This window comes from Parasteatoda tepidariorum, chromosome 6 (assembly GCF_043381705.1).
Source record: "Parasteatoda tepidariorum isolate YZ-2023 chromosome 6, CAS_Ptep_4.0, whole genome shotgun sequence".
Classification (NCBI taxonomy): Eukaryota; Metazoa; Arthropoda; class Arachnida; order Araneae; family Theridiidae; genus Parasteatoda; species Parasteatoda tepidariorum.
The window spans coordinates 63,605,383-63,625,769 of NC_092209.1; the positions used below are offsets into that span (position 1 = coordinate 63,605,383).

The 20,387-nt window shown below is 30.1% G+C and overlaps 1 protein-coding gene across 1 annotated transcript in view; it reads left to right on the plus strand.

Annotated features, from left to right (window-relative positions):
* LOC107453436 (bone morphogenetic protein 1) overlaps positions 1-20,387 on the plus strand; it is a 253,920-nt gene that overhangs the window by 117,930 nt on the left and 115,603 nt on the right. The window contains exons 5-6 of the mRNA XM_043049329.2: positions 9,757-9,874; positions 19,024-19,202. Coding sequence (XP_042905263.1) covers positions 9,757-9,874; positions 19,024-19,202 — 297 coding nt within the window. The remainder of the gene's footprint in view (positions 1-9,756; positions 9,875-19,023; positions 19,203-20,387) is intronic.

Here is a 20,387-nt window from a genome sequence, read left to right on the forward strand (position 1 = left end):
ATATTTTCTTAAGTAACACTTCAATCGGTTTTTTTCACTGAAGAGTACTTTACAAAAGCAACTTCAATTACAATTCTGAATTAAAAAAAGAAAACAACGCGCAAAAACATGTGCTAAATTCAAATGACCACAGGAACTAACTAAATTCCTCTTCTGAGACAACTGAATCAACATCTCCTTTATTTGTCCCTTATTATAAAGAGCATGCATAATAACCTCAAAACTATGGACCCTCTTGTGCACGTCTTCGGTGCTTTCAAGTATTCCCAATGGACTGCTGACGTAAATCTTGAAAGCAAGTATTTGAGATTGATGTTCTATTTCTGTTAAGTACTGTTACATACATTGATGAGTTTTTGTTTAAAAATGAAATAAGTAAGGTGTGTATGCGTATATATATATATATATATATATATCTATGGTNTATATATATATGCACTGACTGTAAAAAATTCAGGTTCAAATTACGGTAAACCCTGAGTTTATCATCCATAAATTTTTAATCCGTATGTTTTACAGCAGTGTTTCCCAAAGTGTGGTACGCGTACCCCCAGGGGTACGGGAACAGTTTCGTGGGAGTACGCGTTCTTATGCGAAATATCTTACAACAAACGAAAATGTCAAAAAAAATTATTTAAAAACAAAGCTAGCCATGAAAATTTACGATTACGTATTTTCTTATTGGATATTTTTTGCAGAATTAACAGTTAATAATTAGCGGTATCAACAGCCAGTTGGGATTTTTAACTTTTGTGCAATTTTTTTATAGTAAAAAATACATTCATTTTTTATTTAGTGGTACACAGAGTTACGAAAAATTTAGAAAGGGTACACAAAAGTTTGGGAAACACTGTTTTACAGTAATACTACATTGATTTTATTATGGTATACAAGATTTTGTGTTCCGCAAAAATTTACGGAAATATGGATTTTATGGTAAAAAATGCTGGCGCCTTGAATGCCGTAATTTGTTCCCAAATTGTATAGTTTTTTAAAATTTAATCAATGAGTTAATAGCTAAGTATATCTGTATATCTTTTATATGTTAACAGACGTATATCTCTGTTAATGATATTTGTTATTTTTCTTATTGTTTTAATTTTTTATATAAATGCAGAAAAAGTTTAAATTTTTTTTATTACTTGAATCAATATTATTCTGCAGGAACTGGAATTAGATCGCTCTTCTTAATTTTTTAAATTACTATTTACGCGGTTTAAAAATTGGCAAATTATTCCTCATGCAAGAAAGCAATTAGTTTAGTTTTAATCTGTGTTAGTACAATAAAAAATATTAGTTTAAGGAGTTGAAGCATAAATAGGTTCCCCAAAACTTTTTCGAAATGGAAACTAATTTTAAAAGCATATAAATTATTGATATTTTGCAAATATTTAAACAAATTTTTTTCATTTTAAATAAGCCGATTCTTATATAAAATTATAAAAATGTTTTTGCCGATTGAGATTCTCAAGCTTTTAAAAAAAACTGAATTCGTGATATAAAATGTTAACGACATGCGCCAAAAAAACAATAAGTAAGCAGATCAGTTTTCGCAGTTACATTTATAATGGCAAAGTTATGAACTTTTCAATGGAAAAAGGTTTTCAGAAAAACTCTTTCGAACAGTTTAAAAATTTTTTTTATTACTTTGAAGGTTGTGCGAATTAAGCTCTAAAACTCAATGTTTTGCCATTACCATAAAAGGAGGTTTGTTCCATAACTACCACTACGATTATAAAAAATCAATTCACTAGTATATAAGACACATAATTTCTAATCTATGTTGAGGTACCATTTCATAGATGAAGGTTGGCGTTGTCAATAACCAATAACCCCACTGGTTAGTTGTTGGTGAAAGTCACAAATATTTGGTTCATAATATAATATATAATTTACTCACTAATCTAACTGATCAAAAGGCAAACGGTGCTGATATCATTAATTTGAATGTGGAATTGTATCATAAATACAACAAATTAGGATTGAAATTGTGATTGCTTTGAACCAAGATCACTGATCAGTTAGTATAGATTATAAAATTTCATTCCAAGTTGATTTATTTACATAAACTTTAAGTATTTCACTTTAATTCGACGCTTTTTGGAAATTATTTCCTAATTGACAACTAACATTTCTTAGTAAAATATGAAATCTAAAATGGAATAAAAAAGAAATAGTTTTGCTATAGAGGAAGTTTTATAACCGTTTTCTAAATGAAAATTTTAAACTTATGTTTCTTGCCTAGTAGGAAGTGTAAAATTAAGTGTAAAATAAATTGTTTTAAGTTAATGATGTATTTTCGAAATTGGGTTCGAACTGAAATTTTTAACTTATGTTTTTGGTAAAATAGAAAACATAAAAGAAAGTCGGGAACAAGTTGCTCATAAAGTAATATTTTTCTGACAGACAATATTAATCGTTTTTTCTTTTCATTAAGACCCTATGAAATTGATATTAGTAAGATAAAATTTAATTCATTTTACTATGGCATAATTTATTTAATTATATAAAAAGGGTGCCTCATTCTCTGAAAAAATTGATTTGATCAGAAAGGCATAATGATCAAGCAATACTTTTAAATTCTGAAATGCAAAGAAATATCAATAAAACAAATTTCAAATTTCAATAATCTCCTTAAATAATAAACACTTCAGAAATTTTTTTTTTCATAAATAGAGTGAAAATAATTTTCATATGCATATAAACAAACTTTCAAGTCCTAAAATATGAAGAAGAAAAAATTTCTTAGTTTAATCATGTTTTTATTTTTAATACTTTTTTGAATTTTAAGGAAATTGAATTGGTCTTGAACTTTTTCCTGACTGCACATTAATTTTCACTGTATTATGGTTCAAAGTATGGATGCTATGATTCAAGGTTGAGCATATTTTTTAAGTATAAGTTTGTACCTTAGTATTGTTCAAGGTACAGGTGTTATGGTTCAATATTATGCCTATTTCTTAGGGTATAAATTTCTACCGTATTATAGTTCAAGGTACCGATATTATAATTCAACATTAGATTATTTTTAGTGTGTAAGTTTGTACCGTATAATGGTTCTAAGTTGACCCTATTTTCGAGTGTAAATTTGTACCATTCAGTTCAAGGTACCGATACAAGGTACGGTTCTAAGTTGAGCCTATTTTTTAAAAGTACTCGTGGTTCGCTAAATTTTCCCTAAACTTAGTTCTAAGAATATTTTTATTTTATTTTATAACCGTCGTTGAACAGCTGACCCAATTTTATGGGTTTACGACTACTAATGTTCAACTCCGTAGCCTTGTAATTTTGAACCCAATCCAGAAGACAAGGGAACTCCTGGATCGAGTATTGGGAGAAATTTGCCTTTGTGGATCACTTTTTGATGGAGCTAACCTGCATTTGCGTTACGTGGAGAGGAAGACCACGAGTACCTCCCACGGTTAGCCCGACAGCAAAGGGACTCTAACCCATGATCCGTCTACCACTGAGGATATTTCAAGTCAGCACTGTGGTCGGTGCAAGCTGGATGCGGAAATCGTATCGACTGGGATCCGAACCCGGTTCGCCTCATTGGTAGGCGAACACTCTATCCTCTGAGCCATCGCTGCTCTTTTAAGAATATTAAAAAAATAAAAGCGTTACAAAAGTTTAGAAACTGTGAAAACTTTCAACATACTTAAAAGAAATTTTCGAACTTTTCGCACACTTTCAACATTCTATAACAGCTCCCTTAGACGTGATAAACTGCAGATTCATTACCTCCGTATTCTAAAATTCAGAGCAGTCCAATAAAGTAATCTAATATCTTCCAAAAAATCAAAATAATCATCAGAGTTTTCGAAGTGCTCCTAACATTGTCAAAGAACGATATCGGCTTAAGATTGGAATGCAAATGGGAAACCGAGAAAACCATCGAAGTGAGAAATGAAATTCAATAATGAAGAATCTAGCTAATTATGAATGATAACTATAACTTAGTTATAAAGGAATAAAGCATGCCGGGGTGGTGCAATCCTACGCAGAAAGTAATTAAAGTTGGATGAAACTGTTTATCTAGAATGTGCGATCGTTAATGGAAACCAATGTGCTTCGGCAACGCTTTTGATATCGAGAGTTATGAATGTCTTGAGTACGATCGTAAAGGATATGATATTTGGTTGGTATATCTTATTAAATTGATGACTTCTGTTGTAGATTTAGATTCATATTGCACATTTAAACTTTATTCATATTTATGCGGAAACGTGTTCCGTAACTTTTATAGCTAATTTAGATATCCATTTATGTACAAGATACAGCTGTATGGAAGGAATAAATTACGTATAACTTGGTTTGTTTTAAAATAAAATTATAAAATCTTGAAAAAATTAAGTTGAAGTTTTTGAAATGTTATAATTTAAAGCATTGGTTCGAACTATTTTTTGGAACCTATGCTCTATTATTCTTTTGTTTATTATTCAAGCTATTATATAAGTAAAGTAAAGCTTTGCGGGACAGGGAGTTCATGAAGTATGTAAGGCTCCTAAATTTCGTGTCTAAGGGGATGATTGCGGCTACGAGGTCAGCATTGCGCACAGGTTGCCTTCACTTCCCAGAGAAGCTAGTACCTATCGATCTGAGGCTGGGTGGGTTTCGAACCCAAAATAACAGTTCAGTGCCTTAACCACTGAGCCACAGTGGTTACTATTACGTAAGTAATGAAATAAAAACGAGAGATTCAATCAAAAATGCAAACTACCAAATTAAACTTTAATTAGCCAAAAAATATCAAAATTATTGTTTACCAAAAAATTTGCGCCACATTTATGAGGTCTATTTGAAACATTTGATTCCTATTCGTTATTTAAAGACAAATTTTTACAGTAAGACTCATCAAATAAGTTCGATAAAAAAGTGTTTCTTCTAAAAATAAGTTTTTGCCATAACTATTTATTTCCTTTTAAAGTTTATACCCTTTCTCTCCATCTTCCTGAACTTTTATTGTATTATTACGTTTGAATAAATTCCTGTATGATTCACGAAATTAAGCTTATAACTCTATTGGGTCAGACTATCAATACGTAATAATGTTATGTTTTCCTCAGTGTAGCGGCTTCTGACTCTTATGCATGTAAACTTTAAGCCATACAATGTGTATTTAAAACATTTCTGAAATTTTCTTTTTTTTTCTTTTTTGTGTTTTACCAGACTAATTAACTCGGATACATTAGTCAATAATAAGATTTACATTAAAAAAAAATCATACGATATTAATGACTCTATGCAAAACCAACTTACATCAAAACCAACTTACGATCTAGAAAAAAAAATATCTTAATACTTGCATCCGTATTTAACTTATGGCATTGGTTCCAGCGAAACTATCTTGTCCATTGCTTTCGCTTTTTCTTGAAAATTAAATCATTCTCCTCGAAGCTCGCAACATAACTTGGATATTGGGAACCAGGCACAGAATGGTATTAAACGGGATACTAATTTTATTTAGTGTAATGGAGTCTACAAACAGATAAAAAGAATTAACTGAATAAATGAACGGTTATTCATCGTGTATATATACTATACAGCCATGAGAGTGGAAACAAATAAAACTAAAACAACTGGTTATTTGATTTCGAACGAAACTAAAGCACTTTTCTTTTTCTTGGTGCCATATCCTCCTGGCAAATTCGAGATAATTGAAGACTTCTTTTGAGAAGGAAATTGAAATGGAATTGTTATTTTTCTTCCTTTTGTAACTTCGATCTTTTACTTTTAATGACAGTGTTTCCTTTTTCGAAGTCCATGGTGCTCGGAAGCAATCAATGTTCTCCAATTTTATTTACTTTACGTACTCTAAACTTTGAAATCGTGAACAGAGAAGTTAAATATCATTAGTGGAATCAAAAAGTATTTATGATATCGCTTTATACTCAGAAGATCGTAAATCCAGAACAATATTACCCATTAAGCTGCATGTAAAGGTAATAAAAAATCATCCGACGAGGCGATAACACTTGCCTTAAGAAATGTTTTATATTAAAAATTCCTATCGGTTTATTTTTAGTGGATATTATACTGGTAATATAAATTCTGATAAAGTCACTATACTGTATGATAATCACATTTTCGTTAATTAAAATCCGTAATTCTGGTTAATGAACTAAAATATACGGTAAGCCAATCATTAACGGTATTTAACTGTTACAATGTAACCTTCTGTAGGTTCATCTGCAGCCTAAATGAATAATTCAAAAGAAAAAAAACATTAAGCAGGAAGAAACAAATTCTTGTATAATTACTGCATTTTGCGGTGATAACATTTCTAATAAAAAATAATTGAAAAAAACTATAATTACGTTATGTAACTGGTTAATAAAATCAAAATACATTGTATTTGAACCATTAACTTGTATTTTTTTTGTTCCTGTTGAAACGATTTAACTGAAATTCTGGTTTTCAAAATTATAATTCTTATTGACACGTTGGAACTGAAGAGTAAATTTAACCAAATAAATGGTTTTTATGTCATGCTCTTTGATAACATGATAAAATTACCAAATTTTGCCGCAGAATGTAAAACTATACTTTATTGTTAATTTTACTAAAATCAATACCAAAGCACTTCGTTAAAAATCAACAAGCTTTTCGCATTCCCACACGATAAATTTTATCATGTTCTGTTAGTTTTAACCATACTTTTTTTTCTCCGTACAAAAAGTGCTTTTTACATATCTCGATAATTGTGTTGTTAGTAGTAATTCTACTTTATCTTGTTTATTTGATTAATTAATGTTAATTTTATATACTGAAAAATTCAATATACGAAAAATTATGCTCAAGAAGTAATCAATAATTGAAAATGAAGAAAATTGGGTTAACTTTGACAATAAAATTAACTGAGTAATTACTCTTTTAAAACCTTATCGTCAAATGAATGTTTCCTCTTTTTTTCGCCTAATGAAAAAGCAGATAAGATCTATGTGAACAGAACGCAAAATGAAAATTAAACATAAGAATAACTTTCGATCCAATGATCTGATCTTAGCGCACTAACATGCTGTTTTAATGGGTCGAGGGTTGAGTCTGTTAATTAATTTTTGCTCAAATTCTAAGTTACAAAATAGCACACAAAACATTATTTCTCTGCATTGAAATAGATTTTTTTTTCCAGATTCGAATTCTGGATTTCCAAAATGGGGCGGAATATGCTATATTGAAAATACGGTTAAAAATACGGTTTACGTCAGGAGAATAGTTTGAATCATTTAAAATTAATTTCACGGCTTTCTGATTTCGCTTCAGTTCCGTATATTTACATGCTAATCCAAAATATTGCAAATATTGGTTATTTTGAAAACATTGTTGCCTAGTTCGTAGCTTTTAGCAGTGCTACGAGTTGATGGAAATTTTAAATAATTTCGAAACTTAATGTGAATAAATATCTTAGTTCGCTATACAGAACGCAACTTTTTTTTAAATTTATTTTTTAAAATTGTACGTCCTCCTTAAAACATCTTCGAATTTATTGGTTAGAATTTTGTGTTAAAGTAATCGTAATTTTACATTTCACAAACACGTTTACAAAATTAATTTTTTACTTTATCGATATGGCTTGATTTCTTTTTTTCGAACAGAAAAATGATATTAATAAATATCTTAGCAACATAGAATAATTAAGAAGCTCATGCACAAAATTTAAAACTTTTATTTGTAATTCCAAACTTATGCCTGAATATTTTTATTCCCTCTAATGATATCGACTTCTTTTAAAAGCTAACTCAGCATTTTAATTTCTAAACGCTTCAAAGTATTTTGTTAGCCGTTGAAGTTATTTTGAAAATAGTTTTTTAATTAAAAATTCTTTCCAATCGATTTTACACTGTATTAATTAAGTTAATATGTATCGAGCATTTAGATCATTTATTTTATTTCAGGGCCTAATTATTCCACATGGGAAACGATGAACTGTGATAACTTTCATCGTTGAACTATTTAAACTTCTTATACGGTTTCAACGAAAAAAACACTACTGCTGTGGTTGACATTTATCCGCGCATGAAATGAAAAATTACGGTCTTTAACTTAGAATTCGATTTCAAGATAGCAACTTTCGCTGTTATACATTAAAAGTAAATCGAATTTCTTGAATAATGAGCTAAAATAAATCAGCTGTAACAAATTATCTCCGATTCGAAATTTGGAAGAAGAAAAATAAAGAATTTCGGAAGAAAAGAAAAAATAAAAGGGTACAGAAAAATCTTTAATTCGATTGGTTATTTTAGAATCACTTCTGCAAGATTTATGCAATTGTGGAATATTAATTTTGAATAAGTAGCTGGTAGGAACACATTGAATTATTTTTCTTTAAAAAGTGAAAATATATATTGGATAAACGAAAATCCTTTATCGTTCTTGAAAATATATATTTCATAAGTGCGACATATTTTCTGTAAAACTATAGTTTTAAAACTAGTTACAAATTAGTTATACAAAGTGCAGTTATGTATTAAACTAATGTATTAGTTGTACAAAGTACAAACCAGCCTAAATAACTTTTGTTTTAATGATTGTGCCTTCACATTCTAGGACTCAATCTTTGTAGCTTGATGTGTTGACCTTAAATATGCTAACTAATAAATGCAGACGATATTTTGAGTTACAGAATCAGACACAAAACGTACTGACTCCGAATGAACATACCTTTTTTTGATGAGTTATGATTTCTGACCTTAAAAATATAGGGAGTAGCCTTATCTGGGAAATATGGTCTCCGCAGTTTAGTCAGGAGAGCGGTCCAAAGTTTGAACCCCTTAAAGTTAATTTTATTTTTGCGTATTTTGACATATCTCGAACTTTTTAACTGAATTGAAAAAATTTGACCACAGTTATAAAATTTTTAGTGAATATTCACCGCTTTTTTAATATTTTATTTAGTAATGGTCGAAAATATTTTGAATTGTAAGGTATATATATTTTGCATCATTTTAAAGAATGTAATTTAGCAAGACAAATAACAACTCTTGAGCAAAATTGGTCGAATAGTTCCTGAGAAATCAAATTTTAAAAATACGGTTTCTTTAAAATTTAATTTCTCAAGAATTAATTGAGTGATGATTTATCTAATTTCTATATTAATGATAGTCATGCATGCGCAAATTGTTTAGAATTATACTGTATGCGATGCTCTAGTTATTTATTTTTTAAAAAAATTATATTTAGTATCTACTACATGTGGACATTTTATTATGACATCCTATAATAAGTTTATTCACGTAACTTATTGCATCATAGTTTTGTTAGAGGGCCAGTTTAATGATGACATTTAGAATTCTTTTTCTCTATAGCCTGACTACAATACTATAGTTAAAAATTGTCATAACTACAAAGAATACATTAAATAGAAAAATGCTGCGTCCTACCATACAGCTGGGATTGAAAATGTATATGTTTGCAGAACTTAGTGATGATTTGCCTTTGTTGCGTTTACTCTGAAACTTCCCAGATCGTAATCCCCCTATCGTATATCGAGCGGTATATTTTAAGGAATAAAAATTTCGATGCCCTGGAGTCCTCTTTTGCAATTTTTTCTTAAACCTTATTCTACCGGTAAACGTTTGCGATTTATTAAATTGAAAAATCCGGCTCCAGAGTTAATAAAATCAATCCAAAAATTAGTTGATGCAGGTCTGGCAAATTCTTTCTTGATTTAGAGGTATTCTGAATACTCCCATTTAATCCTCCCCACACGATTACAATTCATCCAAAAAATAAAGTTTTGTTTATTTCTTCTCTCAGGCGATCATCGAGCTTTGTTCAAGCAAGCCATGCGACACTGGGAGAACTACACGTGTGTTCAGTTCGTCGAGAAGGAGGACCATCCAAACTACATAGTTTTCACGGAAAGGCCCTGCGGGTAAGTGTTTGAATTCCCTTATTTTTTTCCCCACTTTCCTTACTGGCGACATTATTTTTTTTCTTCGCCAAATAAAGAGTAAGTTCCATACACTTCAACCTAACAAGCCAGAAATCGATCTAGTTGCAACTTTTTCAGTTCCTTTTTTTTTCTCATCTCTTTCCTATTGAGTTGTTGCAAAAGAAAAGTTCCGGAGAACTGTTTTTTTTCTTCTTTTTAATCTATCATGTGTCATTACTTTGGAACTTGTAGGGAATAGGAATACATACCTCGAAGTCGATGGACGTTACGTCCAATGAAGTTTTTTATTTGTTTTTGATCGAGACAGGCTTTAATTAAATGTGAAAAGAGACGGATTGACTTGACGTCTTATGCGACAGAATGGGTGAAACAAATAATAAAAAACAATAATACTCTAATAACCATTCAGCAAACATTACATTGCTGAATGGTTACAAGAAGTAATACATATTTCGTTGCTGATGAGATTTTTGTAGAAACGGCTTTATCCTTTTTATATAGTTAATTTTTCAATTTATTACATAAAATGAAAATTTTTAACTGCCTAAAAGCTGAAAAAAATATTTGCGTTCCCATTCCAAAATTTTGATTTTTTTTTTCGCAATGAGAGTTTATTTAGATTTTCTGTAGTTCTTTATTTTGGTTTGTCTATAGCGTTTCATTATCCTTGATTGAGAACTTAGGCAATACGAATGCATATGAATGCATAGTAGTAAGAACAAATCTGCGAAAGTGATTGAAGTCAAAATGAACGAGAGTTATAAAACACAAAAATTATATAAAAATTTCAAGGCATCTTAACTTTTAATGAAAAAATAGCCATTCCTCATCTAAGAAAATTAACTAAAATATCTAAAAAATAGCCATTCCTCATCTAATAAATTAACTAAATAGCCATTCCTCAAATAAATAATTCCTTAAAAAACAGCCATAATTTATTAGATGATGAGATCATAATTTATTTGATGAGGAATTAATTTATTAAAAAGTTAATTTATTAGATGAGGAATGGTTATTTTTTATATTTTTTAGTTAATTTATTAGATGAGGAATAGCTATTTTTTAGATATTTTAGTTAATTTATTCGATGAAGAATGGCTATTTTTCTAGTTTTCCAATAAATTAACTAAAAAATTTAAAAAATAGCCATTTCTCATCTAATAAATTAACTAAATAGCCATTCCTCAAATAAATAATTCCTTAAAAAAAAGCCATTCCTCATCTATTAATTTATTAGATGAGGAGATCATAATTTATTAGATGAGGAATTAATTTATTAGATGAGAAATGGCTATTTTTTAGATTTTTAGTTAATTTATTAGATGAGGAATGGCTATTTTCTAAGGAAATTTTTTCAAATGGACAGTTTAACATAAGAACCGCAATGGCTCAGGGGATTGAGCTTTCGCCTTCCAATGAGGCATACCGGGTTCGAATCCCAATCGATACGAATTCCGCATCCGACTTACAATGATCACAGTGCTGACGTGAAATGTCCTCAGTGGTTGACGGATCATGGGTTAAAGTCACCTTGCCGTCAGGCTAACCGTGGGAGGTTCTCGTGGTCTTCCTCTCCATGTAACGCAAAGCTGGGTTAGCTCCATCAAAAAAGTCCTCCACAAAGGCAAATTTCTCCCAATACTTGATCCAGGAGTTCCCTTGTCTTCTGGATTGGGTTCAAAATTACAGGGCTACGGAGTTGAACTTTAGTAGTCATAAACCCAAAAATTGGGTCGGCTGTTCAACGGCGGATATAAAATAAAATTTACACATAAGACTGACACAAGGAAAACTCATTACAACCTGCGTAAATTTTGTATATGAAACGAAAACTTATTTCTCAGTTTTATACGAAGTAAAGAACACTCTCGTGTTCTAAAAATAAACAACGCCATCGATGTTAATCAGTGAGTGCTTATGCGATCCTACAATTATTATTACTCGACGCCATGAGTGCCCAGATCTCAACTTGAGCTCTACACAGAGTGAGAATACAAGGTAAAAAAATTTGCTCACTCCTACAAGTAGAATTTATCACTCTTTAAAATAAAATTTATCACCGATTTAAATAGTAACCGCTTTCTAATTTAAAAATAAATCAAAATAATAAATGTTATTAAAAATCACGATTGTCTAGTCAGAAAATGAAAATAATTTTCGTCAAAACTGAAAAATATGTGGGGGGGGGGGCATCACTTTCGCAACTAACTTCTATCACCACCTAAATTTCCCGCCAGTTTTTTGAAATTGATACCCCTTTTTTTTCATTATTCATGACAAAAATAAAACTATTTCTTCTTCAAATAAAATTTTCTCCATTTGATAGTGTCGTATATAAAAAAAAAAAAAACTTATTTTAATAATTATTTTCGTTCAGACATTTTTCATGATATTCTTTTTCAACGTAGAATAAGCAACACAAAAGAAATTATTTTAATGAGGGAAACGATAACATTTTAAAAGTATTTTTCCATTAAGAAACATCATTAATCAAAATTATAAATTCTTTGATAACGAGGAAAATACTTTTTTTCCAATTTTTTTATTTACCATTCACATTTGTGCACTTCAACTCTCCATTATTATAATAAAAAGAACTAACTCCCATTATTTTCACAGCATTATTCGTTTAAATCAGATAAAAAATAACACCAATGGTACATTAAACGCCATCTCTTTGCAGCGCTTTTATCATTAAAATGTTTGATAAATAAATCAACTATCTTGAGTTTTCTAAATAATAGTTTCTTTAAACTTTTAAGGGGGAAAATATGCTTTACGGAAAATTAAGCAAGCGATATTGTTCGCTTTATACAATGTTTCGAATAAGTTATGCAGAATATATAAATTTCAACAATGAGGCCATTACCAGACTATGATGTTTAGCAAGCTTTAAAGTACATCGACTGAAAAACTTTTAAAAATTCTTTCGGTAACATCGCGATAAGACTTAATAGTGAATTTATTTCTTACTAAATGGAAAATCTGTTGCTGAAAATAAGGTTATCTTACAACCATTTCATTTTTTAAACGAGTTGAACAGTGTTAGATCGAGAAAATAAATTTGCAAACATGTTATTGTTCATGTCAAAAGCAATGAAATTATTTTAAATGTTGGTGGATTTTATTTTTATAAGGTTTTGAAAAAATCGAAATAAAAGTTCAACCAAGATCTTCTGCTTTTTTAAAAAAAAATTTATTACATATAAACAGTGCACAAAATACAAGGAACTCATAATAACTTTTGATCCAGTGATCGGATTTTCACCTATTAGAACTCAATCTTAATGGCTCATGACAATAAATACACTGATTAATTTGTACAGTTGATATTTTTACAAAATCAGATACAAAAATGTACTCTCTCTGAATGAACAAAAATTGTTTTTAATGAATTTGGAATCTTGATCCTCAAAATTCGAAGGATGGCCACAATCCGGAAAATATAGCCTCTGTAGTTTAGTTAGGGGAGCTGACAAAAGTTCTTTCCTTTGTTTTTTTAACTCTTAAACTAATGAATCGAAAAGTTTTTTTCACGAAATTAATTTATGAAACTTGTTTATTCTGAGATTTATTCCATGTAAAAATTATTTTTTATGATTATTAATTGTTTGTATTTTATTTTACTAATGTTTAAAAACTTTTGAATTTCAATTTAAACACCAAATACAGATAACAAAATCCATAAGTTGAAGGCAATCGGTCTAATTGTTCTTGAGAAATAAAAATTTCGAAATACGACTTTCTTCAGATGATGAAATTTTGATGATAAAATCTGAGAAATTAAGGCCATTATGGGGTTAAAATTTTCAATCGCTATCCTAATAAAACGGTGTCATCAATATTTTTCAAATTGCTGCATCCTTCCAAGTTCATAAATTCAAGTCAGTCAAAATACCGGTATTCAAAGATTCTAATTTCGTGAATTCAAATATTGACTTCACAAATTATTTGGCATTGTTAAGATTTGGGGAGACAGGGGATGAAATTACTTAAAAAATATTGGTTTTATTCATGTCAAGAAGCATTTTGAAAACTATATACACTATCTTACCGAAAGTATGCGGACACCTAACGGTATGAACTTAGATCATCCCTAGGCACATATTAAGATGATGTTGGTCCCCTTTTTGCATCGATGACAGTCTGCACACGTCTGGGAAGACTTTCCTCCAGTTTTTGATAGGTGGCCATAGGAACTGACTTCCAGGACTCCATCGCAGCTGAAGATAGTGCTTGCAGTGAGGATGGTCGATGTGGCTGACTACGTAATCTGTGCTCTAATTCGCCCCAAAGGTGTTCTATGGGATTTAGATCGGGCCTCTGGAAAGGCCTGTCCAGTTTTTGAACACCCATTTCGTCTGTATAAGCCTCGATGCGTGAATAGAGCAGTTATACTACTGGAAGAGAAATGGGCCTTCCCCGAAATATTGCCTTAGAGTTGAGAGTGCTGAATTGTCCAGAATGTCCACTTACATCTCAGAGGTCATGTTTTCAACCACAGGAACTAACGGACACAGGCCAAACCCCGAGAAACACCCCCACACCAGTATGCTTCTACCAACATAACAACCGGGTGTCCGAATACTTTTGGTCAGATAGTATATTAACAAGAGTGTGTCCGAATACTTTTGGTCAGATAGTATATTAACAAGCGTATGTCCGAATACTTTTGGTCAGATGGTATATTAGCAAGAATATGTCCGAATACTTTTGGTCAGAGAGTATATTAACAAGAGTGTGTCCGAATACTTTTGATCAGATAGTATATTAACACGAGTGTGTCCGAATACTTTTGGTCAGATAGTATATTAACAAGAGTGTGTCCAAATACATTTGGTCAGATGGTATATTAGCAAGAGTATGTCCGAATACTTTTGGTCAGAGAGTATATTAACCAGAGTGTGTCCGAATACTTTTGGTCAGATAGTATATTAACAGGAGTGTGTCCGAATACTTTCGGTCGGATAGTATATTAACAAGAATATGTCCGAATACTTTTAGTCAGATGGTATATTAGCAAGAGTATGTCCGAATACTTTTGGTTAGAGAGTATATTAACAAGAGTGTGTCCGAATACTTTTGGTCAGATAGTATACTAACAAGAGTGCTAAAGAAAATTCCATAAAATAAAACTAGCCATGTCTAAATATATTTAACTGTTCAAAATCTTTCATATTTCCCCAAGTATTTAAAATAAAATAATTTTTTTATCATAATTTATTTTCGATACAGAAACGTTTCTAACAATTTCCCTTATGACATTAATGAAATAACAGGAAAATGAAGCATAAAAACTAAATCATAACAAATTCAAAACACTGAACAAACTAACACTAGTAATAAGGTGAAAACAAGCAAACATTTAGCAAAAAATTGAACGTCTGAAAATACATAAATGCAAAGCCATAAAAAAATTTTATTTTCGTATAAAAATTATAAAATGTCATGCATTGTTTTTCTTTAAAGAAATGGTAAACTATTTTTTATTAAACTTCAAAATGTAAATACAAAGATACATAAAAATTATTTTTCTGCTGAATCGAAAAACGTAAAGAATTTTTTTCCCAATAATCAAGGTACTAAGCTAACATATAAACTAGTGAATGAAGAATTTTGCTATATAATATGAAAATAAAATTTTAATTTAATTCTAATCTGAATTTAAAGGTTTTTTTACACCTTCTCATTCCATTTTTAATGAAGGTTCAAACCATGTATGTGAACCCATCGAACAAAGTGAACTCATATAATTGAAAATGTTAATTAAAATAAAACACTACGTAATCTCTCAAACCTGGTTAATCAGTTTTGACTGCTAAAATCTGACACGTAACACTCTTGGAACACGAGTAATCGAAACTTAAAAATTATTCATCATCGTGTGAGATAAATATTTAATTAAGGACGTAGTGATCAAATGTGGGGCATTAAGAATTTACATCATTAACTCACATAAACTCAAAAGCCTCCCTCCTAATCACTCCAAGTTTCTTATCAAAACTTCTCTGGAAGAGCCGACGATGATTAAAATTAATGACTAAGAAGCAAATTAATCTTAACTAATGAATGATTATAGACGGTGAAGGCAGTGAAACGGGAAGGAGTAATAATAAAAAGACACTCTCATTCCCTGGATATTTATGGGAGATTTTAGAAGAAGATTGGAAAATAGTTATTGTTTTACTTCAATATCTTATTTGAATCAGAAAAGAAAAGTGAAAGGGAAATTGATTTTAATAGATTTAATTATGAACGATGAAGAGTCTTAATAGCTACTTTAGAATGCAAAAGATATAATTATATTTGAAATTTTATTTTCTCCCCCTGTTAGCATAATTCCTTATCATGAGTTATCGCAAAACAATGACTAACACAAAACGAAGAGAAACTCCTGAACAAATTAAACAATAATATCCGATTTATGATAGGTGATAGTAGTATATTTGATAGTTTTCTGTTTTAAATACCTTATCTTTTAAGAGGTCTTGTAAATTCTTGTGTTAATCCAATATTTTCTTATTATTAACATATTATATTGATATTTGTTACATTTTTCGACCTAACTAAATGCAAAAAGCTAATTTAAAAAGTAGATAAATTTTTAGTGTTTCAAGAAATACCAAAATATAATCTTTTTTTCACAAAAATATATTTGTGCATCTTGTGAAATTACTAATGGACTCAAATGTAATAGGTTGTACCGGATAGCTTCCGAAAATTGTCTGGTAAATATGGAATCTCGGAAATAAGGTCTAAACAGTGTTTGAACCAAGCAATCAAAAATTTGAACCCCCTCAATGTTTATTTGCCATTTTGCATATTTCACCATCTAAAAGAAACATTTTTAAATTTTTATTTCGCCAGAACTTTTCAACCGATTGCTTTCAAATTAACGGGTTTCGCCATCTAAAAGAAACACTTTTAAATTTTCATTTCGCAAGAACTTTTCAACCAATTCCTTTCAAATTTACGGATTTCGCCATCTAAAAGAAACATTTTTAAATTNTCGGTTTTATTGATACATACGTACGTATTAGCGTTTTATATAATATAGAAGATATCGGATTTATGGTAGGTGATAGTAGTATATTTGGTAGTTTATTGTTTTGAGCACTATATCGTTTAAAAAGTCTTGAAAATTCTTGCGTCAATCCAATATTTTCTTATTATTAACATATTATATTGAGCATTGTTACATTTTTCTATCTAACTAAATGTAAAAAGCTGATTTTGAAATTCGATACATTTATAATGTTTCAAGAAGCACCAGAAAATGATTTTTTTTCCACAAAAAAATATTTGTGCTTCTTGCAAGGTTACTAATAGACTCAAATGTAATAGGTTGTACCGGATAGATTCCGGAAATTGTCTGGTAAATATGGAATCTGATAAATAAGGTTCAAACATTGTTTGAACCGAACAATTGAAAATTTGGACCCCTCTTACTTTTGCATATTTCACTATTTAAAAATCATTTTTAAATTTTTATTTCACCAGAAATTTTCAGACGATTCCTTTCAAATTTACGGATTTTGCCATTTGAAAGTAACATTTTTAAATTTTTATTTCCCAAGAAATTTTCAACCAGTTCCTTTCAAATTTACGGATTTTGGCATCTAAGAGAAATATTTTTAAATTTTATTCGGTCAGATATTTTCAACTAATTTCTTTCAAATTTACGGATTTCGGCATCTAAAACTACGTGGATTATTTCAGCATCTATAACTACGCAGATTATTTCGACATCTAAAGCTATGTAGATTATTTCGTCATCTAAAACTGCGTTGATTATTTTGTCATCTAAAACTGCATAGATTGTTTTGTCATCTAAAACTGCGTCGATTGTTTTTTCATCTAAAACTACGTAGATTATTTCCCCCAAAAAACTGCGTATATTAAATTGATGAAAAATTCGTATACCATTAATTTCGGAGATATGGTGAATTATTAAGGTCTTCAAATTTTCGACTGCGTCTCTTTTTTTTTTTTGAGTTTTGCGGACAATATTTCCCAGAATACGTCTACCTCCCATAATTTGAGGGTTAAAAATCCAATTAGTCAAAGAAAGATATCAGTGAAAGTAAGTTGAGTCTGGTTTTATAATTTATAACATTGTCTGTTTTAGTTATTATTAGCATGTTTAAGGTAAGGCTCTCAAACCATTAAGACTGAATCCTAATACGGGGTCCACTGTTAAAAGCAGTTTATGTCTGTTATGCCGGACTTCTAAATTGATCCATGCTGAAGCCTTCTCTCTTCTAGAATGTGTTTCTTCAGGCCAAACTCCTCACAACAAAATGATCTATTTACCAGAATAGTTCTGTTTTATTTTAATTTTCACATGGCTGCTATAAGAGAAAGCTATGCAGCGTGAAGAATCTTTCATGGCACATTCTCTTTCTACTATATTGGTAATTTCAAATTTAAAGTATAAAAAAAATGAATTTAAATAAATTAAAAGAACTGTAAAGTTTTAAACGCTGATTTAATTTTTTTTTTCAAAATATCAATTAGGTTCTGTGAGTTTGCAACAGCTGTAGAGTCAAGTATAGCCTATCTAAAGCTAGCTCTGTCTAAGCTTATTTTGAAAAAGTCGCAATGTGAGGAAAAGCCACAGTTTTGTGCAAATGAAAAGCGTTTGTGGTCTATTTTTTTTAATATTTCAAAACTTACTCCAATGCTACATTACCTGGGCTCATAAGAATTTGCAAAAACTGAGAATACGCAGTGATTTTGATAATTTTCATCTAGGTGGAAAAATGTCACCAAATTGGCGATTTTTAAAAAAGCTTAATAATCTTTAAAACATTTCAGTTATTTGTCTATTCTAAAGCCCAGATAATTCCTCACGGCAAGATTATATTTATAGTCTAATATCATTGCATTGCTTCAAGTGCAAGGCACTTAAACTATTTCTTTTATTTTCCTTGGTGACAGAGCTTCGAAAAACAGTGCTAAGGTCGAACTGTTAAAATCGAGTCCTGCTAGTACGAGATAATCCGGTTGTTAGATCAAAAGTTATCCATGGTTTAATTTTTTTATTTTGCTACTGTACATATTTTTTGTCATAACTAAACTGATTAATTATGTAAGTAAGTACTGTAATAATTCTGTTATTGTTTCAGTTGCTGTTCCTTCGTGGGGAAGCGCGGTAACGGACCTCAGGCAATCTCCATCGGGAAGAACTGCGATAAGTTTGGCATTGTGGTGCACGAACTTGGACATGTGGTGGGCTTTTGGCACGAGCACACGAGACCGGACAGAGACAAGCATGTACAGATCATCAACAAGAATATCATGACCGGTGAGGTCAACACGCTTCTCCCTCGTCTCTCTCCCTCTCTCTCTCTTTCAATACTTTTACAAGAAATTTATGTAAACTGAAAAACATTCTTTTTTCATCCTCATCTTATGTGAATTTTTAACATTTTTTCTTAAATTCATTTAATAATTCTCAAAAACGATCAAATAGTTTTTTTTTTTTTTTTTTTTTTTTTTTTTTTTTTTTTTTNTTTTTTTTTTTTTTTTTTTGACAAAAAGATGCACTATTAGTTTTTAATGGGTTTCTCCAAATTTAATGGACTTTTTCTGTAGATTTCGGACAGACTATTTGTTATTCGTATTTCACTCTGCTCAATTTAAATCATAAAAAAGAAAGTATCAACTTTTTTTTTGCATCTGATAGTTCTAGGACTACCAGGGATACTAACAATTACAAAATTTGTTTCGGGTTATGGTTTTTTTTCCCTTATTTAAAGCGTCGTTTGAAAAGTTGCTCCGCTAAAATAGTTTTGGTTCAATTCAAAAGTTCGTAAACTATTTTAATCTTTTGTGGAAGTTGCTTGTGAACTTTATGATTCAATGCTTAGTAATTTAAACTGAACCCTCTTCTATGAAATAGTTTATAGTTTATCGTGAAATTGTCTTAAAAACATACGAAATTCAAGCTAACTTTCATAGTTTGTTTGCTTTGTCAATGATTTTGAGCTCCTAAGTTTATAATGATTTACAAATGGTCTAGCTAAGCAATGGCTTTGTCTGAGCAATTGCTTACAAAATTTTCTACCCGTTTTTCATACCTGTTCAGTTTTAATGAATGATACTGTTCCAGTTTCGCATATAGTACTCCATGTACCAGTAACTATGCGAGATTACTGTAAAAAGTATGAAAAGAAATAGAAAAAAGAAACCTCATTAATTTTTTAAAGGTTAAAAAATTTTTAATTCGATTTATAAATGTAATATGTATTTAACCATGGAATTAATACATTGAAAAAGGAATAGAAAAGAGCCAAAGTTTTATATAAAAAAATCATTTAAAAACATGTAACTTTGTTGCAAATAATATTTTTTTAGTTAATATTGAACTTGGCATACACAATGCAGTGGATATGTAATTAATTTTTAAATTTAAAAAAAAGGATTAATGAGACTGCTTAAGACAAAAAATTGGGATACTACCGTTTCTCTTTGCATATTCTGATCAGCT